A 21,468-nucleotide genomic window follows, 5' to 3' on the forward strand; every position below is an offset into this window, starting at 1 on the left:
AATATGGAATGAGTTCTGGAATCTGCAGGAAAACCACACATTTATAACCAACCAGGGTACCCACAAGTAGCGCAATAAAAATGGTACCACTCAATGGTGTGGGGAAGCCTAGTGCTCGCAATAGGAAAAAGCCCAAAATGCAACAAGAACACATCAAATTTTCCACTGAAAACTAACCTTTTTTTTTTTTTTTTTACAATTTCGGCAGCTGTGGCTGTTGAGCTCTAGTCAGCACCCAGGAAAACCTACCAAACCTGCACATTTCTGAAACCTAGACACCCTGGGGAATCCAGGGTAGGCTGACTTGCATGGCTCTCACCAGGTTTTTTTTAACCCAGAAGTCCTTGCACACCTCAAACTTAATCTAAAACACATTTTCTTTATAATTCTGTGAGGTTAACTCCAATCTGTGGGAAGCCACAAATTTCAAAATCACCCTTGATTCCCCATGTCTCCCAATAAAAATGACATCTCATCTGCCTTGGTGTGTCCATCGCCTGCAACAGGAAAGGGGCCTAAATGTAATGTGGAGGCATCAAAATTATCTATCTAGAAAAGGACTTTGTTTGGCAATTGGGTAGCTGCAGTATTGGAAACCTCAACATTGTCTAACATTGTGAATTTTCCTTGCTTTCTTGTGACATCAACTAACAGAAACTGCAAGGATCCACAAAATGAATACCACCCACTGTTCCCCCGTTTGTCTCGAAAACAAATGGCAACCCTACTAGTGTAGCTGGACCTTCTGCCTGCCTGGGGAACAAATCCAACCAGAGCCAATGGGAGACCTTTTTTGGGGAACTATTTGTCTCTGATGTCTAGTAGCCTTTCTGTCCACCGGGTGCAGATTGTGAGTAAACACCCCCAACCACCCCTAGATGGGCAGAAAGACTAACGCATCCTTTCTGGGGTGGGGACAAGGCACGATGTCAGGGTGAGCATCCCCAAAATCCCTTATTTGGGCCTATTTTCTCTAGTGCTAGTGGCCTCTCATTTCCCAAGGGGGCGGAGAATGGGGTGGGGGAAGGGTTCGAAAGACAGCTGCAGCAAGATGGGGACTCGGCCCAATGCCTGAGAGGACTGCCCCAATCTTCCCTGCTAATGGGCTTCTGTCCCCCCATTCACCCAGGAGGCAGAATCAGGGCAATCCCTTCAAATTCCCCCAAAGAAGCAGAAAGACATTTTGGGCGTTTTTGGGCTGGGCTTGTTGTCTCGCAGGGCCGCCAAACTTCTTTTTATGTGGTGCATATTTTTTTTTCCTTTGTGTCTAGTGGCCTTTCTGCCCCCAGGTAGAGATTTAAGGTACAAAAAACAAAGAAAGACTAAAGACCGTTTTGGTCATTAGGGGTGTGAGGTCTCAACCAGTGGTCTGTCCCCACCCCTTTTTGGTGCTATAATAACTCCCTAGGGTCTAGTGGTGCAGATTGAAGACAAAGACCGTTTACCTTGGGGGTCAAAATACGTTAGTGCCTGAGGAAGGGAACACTAGTCTATTGCTAGGGTAGCTGCCTGCCCTTGTTTTTAGCACAATAATTTCTCTGGTGTCTAGTGGGCTTTCTCCCCAGTGGGCATATTGGGAGGTAAAACCCCCATATTCACCCCCAAGAGAGGGCAGAAAAACAGTTGTCGCATTTTCTGGGGTGGGCGCAAGGTTTGATATGTGGGAGGACCGTACCCACCCATGACCTTTTGCCGAACAATACTTTCTGTGGGACCTAGGATCTGGCCTAACGGCTAAGGCGATCGACCTTGAATCTGGGGAACCGGGTTAGTGTCAGCAACGACGCTGAACATCCTGTGATTCAGGGAAAATCACTTAATCTCCCTGTGCCTAATAAAAAAAAAATATATATATATATATATATATATATATATATATATATATATGAATGTGTCCTTGTGTATCGCAACTGGTGCTCATGTAAATCACTCTGATGCCTTCGGGTCAAGTTTGTGCTATATAAAACTCTGGAATAAATATAGGTGGCTTTACTCCAGCCAACCCCCCACCCACCTGGGAGGGGCAGATTGGAGGTACACACTTCCCATCTGTCCACGGGGGGGGGGCAGAAAGAGTGGGTATATATTGAGTTGTGGAAAACTGCACCCTTTATATAATTATAAAATGTCACTCTGATGTCTAGTGGGCTTTAAAAAGACTTGCACTGCCTGGGAGGTACGGGGCAATAGCCCATAGCCATGCTTAACGCTGCCACTAAAAAACACAATACACTCCAACTTAAAAAATAGAAAAATCCCTGGCAACTAGTGGGATTCCAGCTGCCCTGAGGGGCACATTGGAGGTAAAGCCCTCCTATGTACTCCACAAGGGGCAGAAACAGTTTTTGACCAAAAGAGGGGGTGGGGGTGAGAGGGGGAACTAGCCCATTGGGACTGCCCCCCCCCCCCTCAAAAAAAGTAACCCCTGGTGTATAGTGGACTTTCTGCCCTCTACCCGGTGTGGCAGATTGGAGGTAAAGACCCACTGCTGCCTCCCAGAGGGGGAGTGTCAGAAAACCTTGTATTGCTTAGTGAGGGGGAGCACTAGCCTACTGCAAGGGGTCAGCTCCCACCCTACAAAAAGCAATCCCTGGCCTCTAGTGGGCTTACTGATCCGTTGCTGAATAAATCACACTTGGTGCTCTGCACCCAATCCTGAATAATCGTATTATTTGGGATGCATAAAACATTAGATTTACTGACCAGCTACTCCGGTTTTCGTGCTCCACCCTACCAGGGAGATGGTATTTCACTGGGTAGTTATAGTTATGATCATGTTTCCATACAAAATGCATTTTTTGTGTTGCTAATTACTTTGGCACCATTTGACAAATCTCCAACGAAAATCTTATTTTACCATTAATTTTTATAGGAACTTTAGACACCGCTACCACTCAAACCACTGAACGGATTTTTAGGCAGAAAGCTAGATCCTGGTCCAGAATTGTTGTGAATTCATTCAGTAGTTTTAAGCGACTAATGCTCAATAACGTTGTTTAACTAGGGACACAGAGCCTCCTTGGTTCAAGCAGATCTCCTGCTGAGATCTGATTGCCTACCACCACATCAACCAGGAAGTTCTTTAAGGAATCTGTCCCAAGTCCTAAAAAACGCAAACAGAAAAAAAAGACATAGGGAGTAGGGTCGGGGCCAAAAACATTTTTCTTTTTTATAATTTGCTCCCATCCTCCGTCCGGATAGGCCAGGGCCAGAAGATTGGTGGTGCAGCTATTACTTGATAGGAGGGGGCACGTGGTCCCCCTTCTCCAAGCCTAACAAGGTCCCTGGGAGATGGGGTTCACTGGACTCAAAGACCAACCCTGTGCTGCGTCACCAAAGTCTGTGAATGGCATGGGGTTGGTGGCCTGAAGGGGTTGGTTGCCTTCGGGTGACTAGGCCACACGGTCTGGCCACAGGCCAGGCCTTGAGGCCAATCCCTCATTGTGCAGGGCTGCACGGTGCGGTTGGCCACAGAGTGTGGCGAAGTCCCCGCTGCACACGGCCGAAGGCTGTGCGCAGTATGGGGTTGGCTGCCTGTAGAGAGTTGGACACAGGGCCTGGCTGCAATCCAGGTGCTGCACCCAACCCCACACACGACCAAAGGCCATGCGTGGAGTGGGGTTGGCTGACTCTGGGTTGCTGCCTGCGGGGATTTGAACATAGGGCCTGGCTTGCCAGGCCACGTGGCCATGCAACCCCACGCCTGCAAAACTAAAGGCTATGGGACTGGCTGCCAGTGGGGGCGTAGGCTGCCTCTGGTTTAGTTGGCTACACTAGCACTTCAAAAAAATATAATTGTGACAAAAAGTTCAGGATACAATTAAATATTAGGTAAAGATGTTGTCTCCACAGTGGATACCTCTTAGTCAGTGATGTGACATATGGAAGCCCACACTGGTGAACGTGGCAAAACAAATACACCCCCTTCGCTCACTCCAAAAGATCTGTTTTCTGACGATGGCATGTTTTCATATTTGAGTTTTACAATGACTGTATGATGGAAGGATAGTACAGTGACATTGGAACTTGAGCACAATCACATTAAGAGCCGTCTGTTTTTCTGAATTTCACCAACCTCGGGATCCTCGGAGCTGTGCTGAAAAGGTACCATACTGCTCATAACGGCAGTTCCCAGGACTGACATGAAGGCAGATTTGTGATCCGACACTCTGGTCTTCTGCCAAACAACAGCCTGCAACGAGATGGCACAGAGTCAACCTCTTAACGTTAAATTTAGACCTGATGAGCGACAGTCATCTGTAACATTGCGTGCTTCTAAACATATATGAAACCACGAGTACATTCTTTTGAAGAAACTCCATCTGACCTCTTGGCTTTCATGACCACCAGCAAATAACCTTAGAACTCGGTTAACAAATGTTTGTTTTATATTACGTTCTCCTTTTACTTTCGCGGAGGACGTGAGCACGCGGGTGCGTTTCTTTTTCGGATTCTTACAGGCCTGGTCGGAAATGCAAGCTTGTCAATGCCAGCATCGCCTTGCGCTTGACAGCCCTAGTACATGCATGCTTATTTACCTAAAACAAACCGGAGGGCACCTCGCCTTCCGTGGATGTGTAAAATGCCGAACCGGTGCTGTACCATCATTACCGGACCTTTCCTGCTGAATACCACACGTTGCAGAACCGTGCATCACGTGCACTCATTTCCGTAGACTCTTGCCTGGAACACCTCAAATGGCAGCGAACTGCTGGGGCTCAGCAGACAGGGGCTGCTAACATGGGCAGCTGGGAAAGCTGAGTAACAAAACACGCAGAAATTGCTGCGGTTGTAAATTGGATTATTTGTAGGACCAACCTCTCGATAACCCTGAAATCCAATCTGGAGCATGCCTGTGACATGAGGCTGCTCCAAGATATTTTCTGCGCGTTTCTTTGGGCTTGTTTAGCTGGCTATCCCAGTCCATCTCAATGCACATTGTTTAAGGTAATATGAATGGCCTTTGACTGCAGTTCGGCTGGATGTACAAGCAGAGGCATCATGAACGTGTCTCCAAAAGTGAATCAGTTCACAGCATCAACTGCACAGGAATATTGGCAGCAAAGATTTCTCACCATCATGGTTCCATTTAATAATGCGTTATCCGTGACACTGTACACTTCGTCATCGGGAAAGCTTGCACTCATATGTGTGTTATAAAAGCTAATAGTCGGCCTACTTTTCATAAATAAAAATGGCACAACAATGAGTTCTAGACTGATATAGGGGTGCAGACCTAATGGCTTTCCCAATGTATTTCCCCTGAGATGGAGGGTGTGCATGCACATGTATGGTGACCATCTTGGAATTGCTTTTCATAAAATATAAGAAAAAGCATGACAAAATGGCAACAGTATGTGGGGTCCATCAAGCGCACACAGACTTGGGTGGCCATTTTGGAATGGTTAAAATAACATTCAAAGATGGCTGCCTGCTTCTGCACTGGTGGAAGGTGTCATGTCAGACAGAGCACGGTGGGTATGTTAATTTACTAATTGTTGAGAAAGAGAGAGTGAAAATAGTGCCTCATTCATTGCAAAACAGGGTGTTGATGTCAGCAGTGGAAGTATGCAACTCATTCAATCAATACACATTGAGACGGAAATGTTCCTTGAGTGTGACACAAAAAAATGGGAAGGAATGCAACATGAATTAGGTGCATGGAATTTAGATAGGCAAGAAAGTCACTGAGTCATGGGCAAGGGGTGGCTTCGAAACCCACTATAGTTTGTCTTGGATACAACAGATCTGTTGTCAACAGACAGCTAACACTGTAAGCGAGAACTAAAGACATTCTATTCTATTCCTGGCTCTGAACATTTTCCAAAGAAACTACAAATATACTATCTCAATACCACAGCGAAACACTTTCATAAAAACATGCCTTTCTCAAGGCTGTTTCATGTCCCCAAGGTCAATGTAGCCATTCTATTCAAGAATGATCTTAAACTGCACCCTAATGTTACCCAATTTCAACACACTACATACATGCAAAAAATGATGACTGCTGCGACCAAAAATCATTTATGGAACAGCGACTCTGCAGAGCATGCTAAACTAGGATTTTCCTTAAGGGCAGCCCCCTCCCCTTGTGTGACCAATTTTTACTTTCTATATTTAACTTTGATGTTAAATGAGACAAAATGCTGCATGACATTAAATGAGCTAGAAGGTCTTTACAGATATTACAAGGTTTAGAATAGTATTCAGTGTCTATTGCCTTAATCTGCCAAACTTTGATTGCAAACTGGACTAAATTGCATGAGTGCTTTCACATGTCAGTACAGTGCCAGACCTAAGATACTCTCTAGAAGAGATCCTCCGGCCAAATTGTCTCTTAAAGCAACTCAACCTCAAGAAGAGACCTCAAGCTTCAAATATTCTCAGGTTATCTTAGGAAAAGCTAAGGAAAAACGGTCACTTCACACTTTCGCTACAAGATCTAGCAAAACTCAACAGGGGACTGGTAAACAACTATTAGGCATCCTATATCTTGAGAACAGCATGTCATTATACTATGAGGGGCAATGCTAATAGAAGCACCAAGGTTGCATCTTTAACAGACTGATCACTCCCATACTGAAGTATCTTGTGTAATCTTCTATCCAGCATAACAGGTTTAAACACCATTAACCTCTGGCACCGAGGATTCAGGGGACTACAGTGCCCAACCAGCAATCCCAACTTCTACCTTATCAATGTTTCCATCAGGAGGAGCACACAAATGGCTACATTTTAAATCTCAGCTCTAAAGAGGCACAATTAATAATCTTTATTGAAACAAACACAGAAACTGTAAAGAAGATGACAGAAATTAAAAGCACAATGGGCTATCTTCAAAAGAATACAAACTCTCAGGTTAAAGCTCTTACAAATTAATGTGAAGACCTGGAAAACAGATCAAGAAGATCTCAACAATTCAGGGATCACTCAAGTTAGAGAGCATGATAATAGAATTTTTACCGCTAACTTTACTCCTGAGAAAATCAGACCTCGGGTTTCTTAGTTACCTCCAGGCAAAGGACCAGGCACTGCCAATAACTTTGCAGAGGTATAGAAACTATTGCTTAAATAAATAACTCCACAATTTAAAAGCTATTGCTGGAAATAAGAAAAAAAACAACCAGGCTTCTTCTTCATGGTCAAAAGTTAGATTTACAGTTTTTCTTTAAAAAAAGATAAGGGCCCTAGAGACTGTACATTTTACTGATTTATATCACTGCTGAACATCGACTTCAGACTTTTTGCAAACATTTGAGCAAACAGATTGAACCTTATCACGAACATTCAAATTTCAACATGGGTTTGTCCCCGAAAGTGACATTACTTTGCACACTAACCCAGCAATTGCATTAATAGACTGATATGAAATTTTGCAAGAACCATTATTCAGTATTTAATTAGAAGCCAGAAAGATTTTGATTTGCTATTTCTGAGAGTTTTCATGGGAAGTATACAAAGGTATGAATATTCATCAGGCTTTCATTGTACGGATACCGAGTCTGAATACATTCTCTGTTGTCAATGTCTGTATTAATAGTAGCAGTCATGGAGAGTTGGATCCAAGCCAAATTTGTAAGATAACTACATTTATTTAAATTGGGATATGCTCAAAATCTGACATGGATCAGGCCCTCTAGCACTTACTTTGGAGAACCCTGCTCAAATCTCTCAATTCATATCGCATGGCAAAATTCCCCAATGAAGTTTAACATTTCTCAAGCCTACAATCCTTTAAGGAAGCTGGGATGCTCCTGATTGGAGGTTGTATTACTGTGCCTGTATTTATAAACATATACGATTTCTAAACTCTATTGTCACTACCAAGGGCTACTGGACAGAGTGTTTGTTGAATGAATGCATACAAAGCTTATCTATAAAATTTGGCAATCAAAAATGTTTTAAAAAAAGCTAAACTTAAGAAATTTCTCACTTTAGGCAAGATCTGGGGGAGATCAAGACATTTCGCAAAATTCCCAATTTTCACTACCTTACTGCATTAAAAACTAACTATGAATTACCAAATCTGTTTCATGATAAAATGTTTGTAAAGTGGTATCATCAAGGTATCGTACAACTTTAACCTTTATTTTTAAACTCCATATAAATGTACTCAAATTAAAACTGGTGATACAACTCTTTGGGCTAATAAGCGGTCTCAATGGCGACAAGAACGCATAAAGCCAGTTTAAATTCTTTCAATAGTCCAGAGAATCTATAGAGTCATTACAACTACTCAACTAAGGTCACAGAGATATAGAACGTTGCACGCATTCTGCATTACCCCACATTAACCATCAAAATGGTAAAACTCTATTAAAAAACGCCTCCACTCTTCACGTTCACAAGCTGACAGTGTTCATATGCTTGTGATATGCCATTCATTTTGGATCTCCATCTTTTTTAAATAAAAATGAATACGTAATCTCCTTATTCAAAAGCTATACTGCCAGGCATTTACACAAAAGAGATGACCTTTTACGCAATGACAATAGCTTGCTTACTTAGCGCAAGAAAACAGGCTATAGAGTTCCAACTTTCATGGCATGGTGGCAATTACTTAAAAAATCTTGTGAAATGCAATGATAAATTGCCACTAGCAGAGGCACTGCACATGAATTCAATTGCCAGTGGTCAACTCTTATATCCTTTTTAAGAACGTAGGCCTTCTAAGAAAAAATATTTGTCCTCTTTTCTTTTGTAGGTCGAGCCTGCTATCGTAGAGTATGGGAGAGAAGCGGCGCCGACTCTCTTCCCATATTTTTCCTTGACTTGCGTCATTGTCTTTCTTAAATGCTGCATTCTGATTTGTTATTAAGCTGGTTAGTCCCTCTTTAGTACGGCCATGTCTTCATTTATACCCTCCAATGGCAACTGGCCCTTTTACTTCAGTTGTTACACTGGACCTGTTATTTAGTCTGTAAGCACTATTTACTTTATTGAGTTACCCTCACTGCAGGCCGGACATGCGTGGCTTCAGCCGAAACCGCTTGTTTTTTTTTTAAGCAGCACAGCTGCCCCCGTAACATGGGAGCCTGCTTTAAATCACTTTAACCCGGCATTCTCGTGTCTGTTTCAACCCCATCCCCCCCTCAAGTAAAATGAAATAAAAAATGATTAGCAAATTAAGTCATGTGAATTCCAATTAGCACATAATCCTGTGCGAATGGGCGGAAGCTGACAACAGCACATCTGTGTTACATGTCATCTGTACTAAACCCATCTGATGGGTTGTTTTCAAAAGCCTGTTTTATTAACAAAACCACCAACACCAATACCACTACCACCACTAATACCACCACCTCCACCAATACTACCACCACCAATACCACCACAACCAATACCACCACCAATACTACTACCACCACTAATACCACCACCAACACCACCACCACCAGTACCAATACCACCACTAATACCACCAATAATACCCCACCACCACCAAAATAGTATACATTCTAAAGTAATCATAAGGAATCTGCTCAACGAAATACTGAGTTGTTCACTTCAAAACCAACCATACAAGGTGTCTGTTGCCACCTGTATTTTAAAAACGTCACATCAACCATATGTCTACTCCCACCTTAGCAGCTTCACCTCATGACAGGCTTTAAGATGTTCTTTTTTTATTATATTCGGACAACTATATTCTTTGGGCAAGGCCTAGGAATGCTTTGTAAACTCAACTGTAGGTAATCAAACAATACAGCACGAAAGGCAACCTATAATATTAGGGTCAAACCACAATGGATGCTTTGTGGCATAGAGGAAAGAACAGGCACTAAGACTACTTGTACTGGGATAGCAACCAACGAGCAAAGTACAAACCTTTAAATATTTTGGAGTCCCCATCAGACACCCCTCGGTTGGGAGCAGCACATAGCAGAAGCAATTACCAAAGCCCAAGGAATAACAAGGGAACACATGTTCAGCCAAAAACAAGGGAAACTCCACTCACGACAACTTAGATCAGATCATCCAGGCAACAGATGATGACAATTTGTAATAGTGCTGAAATCTGGGATCTGCGACTGGATATTTCACCAGTAGGGACACGCCTGCAAGAAAGACAACTGCCACTGTTCTCTTAGAATCCAACTTTGGCTATAAACCATGGATGTGGCGCTATAGCTAGAGCTGCTGGCTTGGGAACTAGGGAACCAGGTTCGAGTCTCAGTGTTTGCTCAACATCATGCGACTGTTGGAAATCACCATCTCCTGTGTTTAAAAAAAATAATTAATGTGACACTTGTGTAATGTAACTGGTTCTCATGTAAAAGGCTACAATACCTTCAGATCACTGTTTGCGATATAAAAAACAAAAAAACTGCAACAAAAAAATCCAGAATATTCCTCATTCTATGCCGTGAGCCAAATAAGAGGCTTAGATACATTTAAAAGTTCAAAACAAATCTGTAATGCTCAATTTAGCAGAATTTCCTAAACTGCTTTCAATTACTGTCTAACTAACCTAGCAATAAAGATAATCTTTAAAACGCATCTAACGGCAAAAAACATTGCCTTGAGATCTAAAAGGAGAATAACCTTTTCTAGTGACAAGTACCTAGCTTTTTTATATCATAACAGCAGTATAGTCTTACCAGAAGAAAGTGCTCTTCTAAGCACAGAGTATCACTTCACCTATGAATAAGACTTTGTTGAATGATGGCTAGTTATCTTCACCAAAATGCCAGAGCTGATGTTTTCAGAGCAAAGCACCTTTCCCTATTTCCTTTGTTGCAAAGCACATGCACGGAGGATAAGAAAAAGAACAATTTCCAATCTAGACCCAACTAATCTGTAAAAGAAAACACATCAGGGCCTACCTACCAAGAAATCCCAACACTGAAATAATCATATGCCTTCGCCTTTGATTTAGAAAGATAAAAATGCATAAACCTTAACAATACACAATTGCAGAGTGAAAATAAGCCTAGTGGCATACCCGCCAAAGCATGCCCTACATAAGCATCTGAAGTGGTTATGAAATGCCTGTTTTCTATCATTTTTATACTTTATTCTCAAATTTCGACTTGATACATCAAATTGCACCTCCCTCTTGGGCTATATTTCTCCTTACATAGCCGCACCTTTTGATTTATCACGGCGCTTCCTCACTGTAAAATCCCCATATGAAAGTCTCATTAGTAAATATGTACATGGGGTTATTTTATAAAATGTTAAATCTATTATCACATGGTTTCATGATGTGATATAGACTTTCTTTACTAAGTTGTGCATTTTGAGTTCCCTCATGAAAGGCCGCATTTGTGTTTCTATTGGAGCAGTGCCTTGAGCACAGTTATAAATCCTAGCTGTTGATTACTGCAAGGATGTTATTACAGGGCCTGATGTCTCAAATAGCTGATAGTGTCTCACAACAAGGTCTCTATTGGAGAGATTATAACCATCCACGGTACCGCTCCACTACATAATACTCACAACAGGTAACCTAATGGTTGAATACTGGAATGTAAATCACAATGTGCACAGAACAGCTCAATAAATTATAAAAAAGGATTGGGCATTTGCTTTTTAAAGACGAGAACCCTCACTCACCACTTGGGTGACATGCTTCATCATTGGGTTCCCTCTTACACGCAGTGCCCGCAAGGTACACTGTTTGGGCTACAACTCTCCTTCAGGAGAGGAGCGTGAGGTGTTCTTCACTCCAATGTTAAAAATAAGTGAGGGGCAGAGTGCAAAATTATATCAAAAGTGTATTAAAACCATCTCATATAGGGAAAAATATTTTAATCTGTATCCCCAATGGATGGAGTTAAAACCAGTGTAACGATAGGGGTAAGGATGTTCCCCATCAGACTAGGTCAACATGTTTCTGCCAAATGACCAAAGGTTTGCGCCATTCTTCAGGACCATTGTCTTGTCACTCTGCTAGATATAGTGATAAACAAAAAATATACTTATGTAAATGTTGTCAGGGCCAACTTCAGTCTGATCTGCTCACTGTAACACACATAAACATTCCTATATTATTAACGTATTCATACTTGTGCCCACATGGCTAGTACCCAGTTGTACGTGAAAATAGTGCCAAAACACCACCTTTGTGAAAAAACACGTGTAAATCAAAATTCTCACCAATAGCAGATAAATATTCTGCCTCTACCTTACACAGGTCCTTTATCTATATGTGGGTACCTAAAGGTAAGATTAAAAGCACATCAACGGTCAGTTTTAGGCTATTCTAAAAGATAAAGAGAAAGAAAAGTAAATGTCAGGTCCTCACTATCTCTTATGTAAAGGAATACGCTATCACAGGTTAGTGTCTGCAAAGGGAAGGTCTGATCTCTACCAAGCTCTCCCCGATCAGACTGACTGGCTACGTATCAACAAGCCACTTAATCAATACGAACATTCCGCAGGATGACACTCTAGTAATAATAGAACAACTACTTGAGAGTCATTCTCGCGATGATCAGACTCCAAACTCTTTTGTCATGCAGTGTTCCAGGATAGCACTCAAAGAGAATTTTTTCAGTTATGAGGGAGATCTATATTGGCAAACAACTGGCGCTTCAATGGGCAGTATGTGTGATCCCAGCATGGCTAATCTCTACATGTATGGGTTCGAAACTAAAGTTATTTTTGAGTCTAGCAATCCCTTTGCACAACGCCTTAAATTGTGGAGACGATATATAGACGACATACTGGTCATCTGGGAAGGTGACCAGGAGTCTCTAGATCTATTTTCCCAATGGTTGAATCTCCAAGACCCAAATCTAAGTGGTGAATGTAGTAATAGTACTGTATCGTATTTAGATCTATGATTGTACCCCAAGGACAGGAAGATTCATACTGAATTATACCAGAAACCCATTGCAAGGAACTCTTTGCTTAGCTACTACAGTTTCCATCCACGAGCCTTATTGAATAACCTCCCAATAGGACAGTTCCTCAGGTTACAAAGAAACTGTAGCGAAGTGACAAGGTAGAAGATACATGCAAAGATTCTTAGCGAGGAATTACTTGCTAGGAATTACCCAATGAAATTGGTTCATGGAGCTGAAAAGAAGGCCCGTAACAATCATAGAGAGGCTCTCTTAGAATCACATGAGAAACTTGAGAACAAAAGGATAGTTTGTGTGACAACCTTCAGCAATTTGACAGATAATGTTAAAAAGGCTGTCAACAAATCATGGCACATTTTAAATACAGGGACAATGTCGTTAGAAAGACCTCTGTTTGCACTGAAACGAAGTAGCAATCTTCGAGATGTATTAGTGCATACAAGACCCAGGGGTACACGACAGGAGACTAGACAAACCACGTTATGGGATACTTTACCAGTGATAGGGCATTTCCCTTGTGGATCTTGCTCCGTATGCCCCTTTACCAGGAATGTCACACAATTGGATCTGGGTCTCAAAACAACATGGGTACTGAATTCACATACCAATTGTAACACGACTGGGGTCATATATATGATCATGTGCCATGTTTATTTGTCTATATTGGTATGACTACCAGAAAAGTGGAACACATGATGGTGGAACACCGGAAGTGCGTTTCGGTGTAAGAAAACAAATACTCACATGCCAAGACATTTTGTTGAAAAAACACATAATGAGGATGATTTTACATGGGTTATTATTGACAAACTAAGATATGACATCAATATGGAGCCTTTCCACAAAGTACTCCTGCGTAGAGAAGAGAGATGGGTGTTCCGCATGAAAAGTCATATCCTCGGATTGAATGAAGATATACTGTGGAATGCACTATAGATAGGTAACCCCCGGAATTTAGCTCTCTCCCCCTATATAGTCTTTCCCTAGATAGTCATACTTTTATTCACAAACAAAAGTGGTCTTTTGGCGGTCTGTTCTATCTGGCATTTTAAGACTGACAGACAGACAGACAGACAGACAGACAGACAGACACACACACACACACACACACACACACACACACACACACACACCCCCGCCCTCCACAGTTTTCTGCTTTCTTCTTTTTATTGACTACTGCATAACTACACATCCCATAATGCATTGTGTTGGGAGAATACTTGTCACTGCCACGCTTGGGATGGTTTGTCCTTTTTTTGAGACTGGACACCCATTATGACATAGTGGTCCTAAGTGCTATATGAGTGCGTTGCAATATTTAGAGATCGGGGAGTGTATTTTTGGAAATGCGGAATGAGATGCACTCTGTGAACCGGAAGTGGTACACTGAACTTCCGGTTCATGAGACGCGGAGACTTGTTTTTAAACGGAGTCGGCGGATGCAGACTCTCCCTTCGGCCTTTATCTACGAACGAGTTATGATGGGAGATTTAGCGAGTCTGACAAGGATTAGTCGATATTAATACCCTCATGATTGATTTTCACTTTTGGACTGTGAAAGACTTGTTTTGTTACCGCGTGTCACGATGTAAAATTGCTTCGATATACATCACTCTGACAAAATTGAAGTTTGGGACATATAATTCTTAGGTTGCGAGTCTTATAACACATGACTCGGACACTACTAAAGTTTGGGTAAACATTTTTAATATTGTCAGTGATATAGAGGAGCTGAAACAGAGCGCCAGATTTATACCAGAGTGGATTGATTAAGTAGCTTGTTGATACGTAGCCAATCAGTCTGATCGGGGAGAGTATGGTAGAGATAAGACCTTCCTTTTGCAGACACTAACCTGTGATAGCGTATTCCTTTACATAAGAGATAGTAAGGACCTGACATTTACTTTTCTTTCTCTTTATCTTTTAGAATAGCCTAAAACTGACCATTGACGTGTTTTTAATCTTACCTTTAGGTACCCACATATAGATAAAGGACCTGTGTAAGGTAGAGGCAGAATATTTATCTGCTATTGGTGAGAATTTTGATTTACACGTTTTGTTTCACAAAGGTGGTGTTTTGGCACTATTTTCACGTACACCTGGGTACTAGCCATGTGGGTACAAATATGAATACGTTAATAATATAGAAATGTTTTTGTGTGTTACAGTGAAAAGACCAGACTGAAGTTGGTCCTGACAACAATTACATAAGTATATTTTTTGTTTATCATTATATCTAGCAGAGTGACAAGACACTGGTCCTGTAGAATGCCGCTAACTTTTGGTCATCTGGCAGAAACATGTTGACCTAGTCTAATAGGGAACATCCTTACCCCTATCTTTACACTGGTTTTAACTCCGATTGGTGATACTGAATAAAATATTTTTCCCTATATGAGATAGTTTTAATATACTTTTGATATAATTTTGCACTCTGCCCCTCACTCATTTTTAACATTGGAGTGAAGAACACCTCACGCTCCTCTCCTGAGGGAGAGTTGTAGCCCAAACAGTGTATCTTGCGGGCACTGTGTGTAAGAGGGAACCTAATGATGAAGCATGTCACCCAAATGGTAAGTGAGGGTTCTCGTCTTTAAAAAGCAAATGCCCAAACCTTTTTATAATTTATTGAGCTCTTTTGTATTAGTACAAGGCGCCAGCTTTATTGGCTACTTCTACCGAAGACAGAAGCCAAGAAACTCCTACAATTTGCTGGCATTTCTTAAAGTTGAAATGTGGGCAATCACTAATGAACAAGTTACTTACCTTCAGTAACGATATATCTGTGAGAGACATATATGAGCTATGGATTCCTCACCTTAGATTTACCCCAGGCGTCATACTGGATCCGGAGAATTTTTTCCTCAGCAGTACCCCTGCTCGTCGGTAGGTGGCATCGGTCGACTCCGCGTTCGTCGTTGGCGTCGTGATCGCCAGAATGACGTTGCAGTATCTTACTTAGACGCCGCCCCTGCTGATGTCAGTTCTTTACACGACATTCCAAGCCAGAAGCGCAGAGCCATGCAAGACACTGACCACTAGTGCATAAAAACATGGTCCCTGAAAGGAAGTCCCTTACCCTAGTAGTCAGTTCGCAGAACGGGGAGGATGGGTGGGGTGGTGAGGAATCCATAACTAATATATGTCTCTTACAGATATATCGTTACCGAAGGTAAGTAACTTCTTCATCTGAAAGAGACTATTAGTTATGAATTCCTCACCTTAGAATAGATACCCTAGCCTTACCAACCCTGGAGATGGGTCTGCAAACTAAGTTCACACTAGAAAGTCCTGGAGAACTGAACGACCAAAGAATCAGTCTCTCCGGACTTGGCTATCCAGGCAGTAATGTTTGGTGAACTAATGCAATGAAGCCCACATGGCTGCCTGGCAGATGTCATGAAGAGGGACTTCCTGACCCAAAGCTGTAGTGGCTGCAGTCGGCCTGGTGTAATCGGCGCGCAGCCCCACAGGAGGTTTCTTCTTTTTCAAGGAATAACAGACTTTGATGCAAAGAACGACCCATCGAGAGATGGTCCACTATTGCATGGCCCGACCTTTCTTGGCGACCACATAGCCAACAAAAAGATGGTCATCCACCCGGAATTGCTTTGTGCGATCCAGATAGAATGAAAGCGCACGTTTTGGATCCAGACGGTGGAGCCTCTCGTCCTCTTTAGAAGGATGCGGAGGCAGGAAGTAGGTGGGCAAAGTGATGGTCTGTCCTATGTGGAAAGAGGTAACCACTTTGGGAAGGAAATAAGGACTAGTGTGAAGGACAACTTTGTCCGGATGAACAGCCAGGAAAGGAGGTTTTGAAGAAAGAGCCTGAAGCTCACTCACCTTGCGAGCAGATGTGATGGCAACCAAGAAGGCAGTTTTAAGTGTAAAAAGTGTGAGAGGAGAGTTATGTAGCGGCTCGAAAGGAGCCCACATAAGGTAAGTTAGAACCAGGTTCAAGTTCCACTGGGGCAGTACGAAAGGAATGGGAGGAAACAAGTGAGTAATGCCCTTAAGGAAGCAATTTACAATAGGGGTGATCAAGAAACTGAATAAAGGCCGAAATGGCTGAAAGATAGCCTTTTAGAGTGCCCAGAGCAGAGCCCTGTGGGGACAAAGAACTAATGAAGAGAACCTCTGAAAGGGGGGCAGAAAGGGGATGCACAGCCTTTGCTGTGTACCATGCCACAAATTTGTTCCAGCTACAGGCGTATACCGTTTTGGTGGGGGGACGCCTGGCTGCCAAGATAACGTTACAGACTTTGAGAGGAAGGTCGAAAGCTGTCATCTGTCGCAGTTCAATCTCCAAGCAAAGAGGTGGAGGCTGGACAGGTTCGGGTGAAGGACAGTCCCCTGCTGCTGTGATTGAAGATCCTCCCGAAGAGGCAGCCTGATCGGGAGATTGATGGCCATGTGCAGAAGCTCCGAATACCAGGCCCTTTGGCCCAGTCCGGGGCCACAAGAATGACTTGGGCCCGGTTGCGCCTGATCTTCTTCAGCACTCTGGGCAAATGTGGTACAGGCGGAAAGCCATATAGAAGACTGCAACTCCACTCTGGACAAAAAGCGTCACCTAGCAAGTGCCGCCTTGGAAATTACCATGCGCAGAACTGCAACATTACACGTTCTCTTCGTTGGCAAATAGATCTAACCAAGGCTCTCCCCACTGCTGAAAGAGACCTTGCACTACCTCCGAGTGAAGACACCATTTGAGATCCATCATGCACTTGCGGCTGAGTTCATCCGCCCTGACATTCAGAGAACCTGCCAGGTGTTGAACCACCAGAGACATGCCCTGACTCTCCAGCCACATCAAGAGATGAAGTGCCTCCTGACATATGGTCCACGACCCCACCCCACCCTTTTGGACAACACCACCGCAATCTGGTACTGCAACAGTGAACACCTGTACTACTCTTCCATTGACAGAAGGAATGCCTTCAGTGCAAGACGGATCGCCCAAAGCTACAGAAGGTTGATGTGGAGCTCGGATTCTGCCGGAGACCAGAGGTCTCTGATCTCTGTATCCCCCATGTGGCTGCCCTACCGCAGAAGTGATGCATCTGTCACCACTGTGAACTCTTGTTGGGGCAGGGAGAGGTTGGTTGAACCAATACCAATACTGGTTCATTAGCCACCACTGCAATTGGTGTGCAGTGCCCTCCGAGATCTGGATACAATCAGAAAGATTCCCCTGATGCTGTGCACACTGGAATTTCAGGTCCCACTGCAGTGTCCGCATATGCCACCTGGCATAGTCCAGCATCAGGATGCAGCAGGCTATGAGGTCCAGTAACCTCAGTGTCCGTCTGACCGAAACACGGGACAGAGGTCTGAAAGATCGGAATCATAGCCGGCATATCCCAGACTCGCTGCTCGGGAGGATAAGCCCAAAACTGTGCTGTGTCCAGAATCACTCAGATGAAAAGTAGCTTTTGAGAGGGAATCAGGTGTGACTTTGGCACATTGATGGTGAACCCCAGCGATGGAGGGGAGAGCCAGAGCTCCCTTGGCCACTTTTGAGAAGGGCCATGTGATCTTCCAACATCCAATGGAATTGAGGTGGCATGGATGGAGTGGTAGTCTCGAAGGGGAGGGAGTAGCCCCTTCGGACTATCTGCAAAACCCACCTGTCTGATGTTGTAGTGTAGCTCCTATTTTCCCAATAGGCTCTGCGCATTGGAATAGTACCTACAGCAGTAAAGACCTAGGCCAGACGTTAACTAGGTCTACTACTGTCGAAACTAGACTTAATTTTTGGGTTTGCCAGCTAAGCTCAGAGTTCGCTAGAAACTTTCTCGAATGTTCAAGGAAGGATTAACTTCCCTGATTAGACAAGAAGGGATTTAGTTTCTGACAACCATAGAACATGACAACTTTGCTCTCCCCTAATCAAGAGTCAATCTCGAGAGTCGTGTGAGCACAAGGCAATTATTTTACTCAGTCAGTACGTGCATTCTTAGTCTCATCAGAATGTAGAGAAAAGGAAGAGACGGGCGTGTTCAATAAAAGATGTTATTTATTGATCAGTCTCTTTTCTCGTACAAGAGAAATGGATCGATATTATTGCAATACTTATAGTTAAGTAAAGTGCATACATTAGAAGCAATAGTATAAAATAATACTGTAAAAACATTGATATGGTTTCTGAGCCATATGATGTTTAAAATGATTAAAATATATTTACATACACATATACATTTGACTAAACGTACTCAACTGGTGTTTCTAAATACGCCTACCCCGTGTACCTGACCTAAGTCTAATGCGTGGGCGGGAATAGAAAGTTACAGTTTAGTTTAAGTTTGTTTTTGCCAAGTGAATAACTAAAGAATTCTCTAGGAGGGGTTATTCAGTTCTGTACCTGGAATTTAGGATGAATGAGGAATGGTATCTCTTTCTCTGCTCTCGATATTCCAGGCTGCCTGCGAGGGCTGCCCAGAAGCGCCGGTGCTGGGTCTCTCGGCTTGAGATAGCAGCGCGTCTCTCAGCGCGTCAGGAAGGCGGGGCTGCTGCCTGCGGGGTCTGCTTCTGCTCTCGGCTTCGGCAAGTATGGCTGCTCCGTCTTGTCACCACGCGTGTGTTTGCATAGGGCAAGGTCGGCAATATTTATACCTTAAAGGTGCCGGGATTGACGTAAGGATGGACATAGGTACGTCAATAAAGATGTCATACGACTTGCTCGTTAGCACATTCTTTACTAAAGTTCTCTGTGAAATCAAAACAATGGCCGCACGGATTATCCAGGTTGTCATAGGTTTGATTTGTTATGAGAACGTCGTATGCCTTATCAGGGGCTGGAGGAATATCGCTTGTCTAATTAGATCTCAAGCGTTATGACCTAATCAGATAACACGTTCCTGTGCCGTAGTGTGACTGCGTCAGATAACGGTATCTGCATCATGGGGGTTTTCTTGCCCCATGGGCTGACTGTTAGTTAACTAGCTAGTAAGTTTAACCAGAATAGGGTCAGGAATAGGGGGATCGAATCAGAACCTATAGAAATACACGACAATGTGATGCTGAACCAGTGTGGGAGGTGATACCGGATCCTGCTGCCCACTGGCGAAGGATGGCCCTGAAAGGTCAGACTAGGAGGGCTTGGAGGCTGCTGCAGAGGGGGCACTGGTGGACTAGCCCGGCCGCTGGCCCACAGAGCCACGACGGTGGGTCCCATGTACCCGACCATGCAGAGGCTGGACAGCTTGTGCTGGCCTGAGGCTCTGGACGGAACATGGTGGGGCACCCCTACCATAGCCACGAAAGGGGCAAAAATCAGACTGTGCGGGGCGAGAGGTAGAAGCGAGGCCCAAGGACCTGGCCATATCCCTGGAGACCTTAAAGTGCTTGGGCGCGTTGTCTGCGTCGTTGCCAAACAAGCGACGGCCATCAAAGGGCATGGCCAAAAGTGTATCTTGAACATCACCCAAAAAGCCAGTGGACCTCAGCCAGGCGTAGAGTCTCAGGGCTACCGACATTGAAATCGTCCTGCCCAGCGAGTCGGCGGTGTCCAGTCCAAACCGTATGGCGAACTTAGCTATGTCTCTCTCTCCGACAACTGCACGAGAGAGCACGGCCCGGGCCTCCTCCGGGCACTGTGGCAGCACTTGCGTGAATGTGTCCCTCACAGAATGGGAGTAATGGCCCTAGAGACATGCAGGGTTCACTGACCGCAGTCCTAAGCTGGAGGAAGAAAACATTTTCTTCCCAAGGTGGTCAAGCTACTTGGATTCCCTATCATGTGGTGCGGAAGGGAATGCACCCTTGGAAGTTGAGGCTTAGACTACCAAGCTCTCAGAGGTGAGGTGTTGGGAGAGGAAAATGAGGTCGCCCGGAGCCGGACGGTGGTGTCGGGCAATCATCCCATCCACAGGAGGCCCTGTATTGGGCTTGGACCATGTGCCCAAAAGGATGTCCGTGAGGGCCTCATTGAACGTCAGCAGGGGCTAAGAAGAGGCCCTTGCCGGCTGAAGCACCTCGGTCAGGTGATTAGTCCTGACTACCAACGTAGGATGCTTAAGGTTTAAGGCCTCAGCCGCCCTACACAACACCACTGCATTTGATGCACCCTCCTCCGTAGCCACGGTAGGGGGAGATAGCATGCCAAGGCCTGGTGAGGTGTACAGACCACTGGCCTCACCCAACTACTCTCTCCAGTCCGGTTCTTCTAACTGGTCTGCCAGAGGGTCCACAGTCCTCCTCAAGTAGCCACTCACGGCGATAGGGAACACCATGGGGGGCAGAGGTACAAAAGTACCGGTCTGCGCAAGTTCCGACGTCGGTCGGCGTCAGTCCGGATCAGTGTCCACATTGAAGGAGAGGCTGGGGTCGACGTCGGCTGGAGACACAACCGGCGTAGGAGGGGGCGGAGGTGTCGCCACTGGATTTAGCACAGGAGGAGGTGTCACAAGGTCGACCTGCGCTGATTCGGATCCAGGGCTGGATCCCTGGGGGCCCTGCGCCACCGGAGCCGCAGCCGCCGGTATCGAAAGCCTAGAGCCACCAGCTGAGTCTGCGGGGCCCGAAGGCGCGCTGGCAGAGTCAGGCTGACAAAAGATTGAGTGGAGGGCTTTGTAAAAACTACGAAGTTTGGCAGGGGTCGCCCTGGCTCCCGGGAAGGGAGGGAGGCTCGGGGTCAACCCAACAGGCTACCTTC

General features: G+C 44.3%; 1 protein-coding gene across 6 annotated transcripts in view; it reads right to left on the reverse strand.

Annotated features, from left to right (window-relative positions):
- Nucleotides 1-21,468, reverse strand: part of PMS1 (PMS1 homolog 1, mismatch repair system component) — an 851,578-nt gene that overhangs the window by 563,776 nt on the left and 266,334 nt on the right. For 4 of the 6 annotated variants that reach the window (XR_013608658.1, XM_078680384.1, XM_078680379.1 and 1 more), the window contains one exon: nt 4,076-4,192. The exons of the other annotated variants lie outside the window; for them this stretch is intronic. Coding sequence is in view for 3 of the 4 variants with exons in the window: in XM_078680384.1 (XP_078536510.1) it covers nt 4,076-4,192 (117 nt within the window). In the remaining variant the exon portion in view is untranslated. The remainder of the gene's footprint in view (nt 1-4,075; nt 4,193-21,468) is intronic. 6 annotated transcript variants of the gene reach the window in all.

This window comes from Lissotriton helveticus, chromosome 3_1 (genome assembly GCF_964261635.1).
Source record: "Lissotriton helveticus chromosome 3_1, aLisHel1.1, whole genome shotgun sequence".
Lineage (NCBI taxonomy): Eukaryota > Metazoa > Chordata > Amphibia > Caudata > Salamandridae > Lissotriton > Lissotriton helveticus.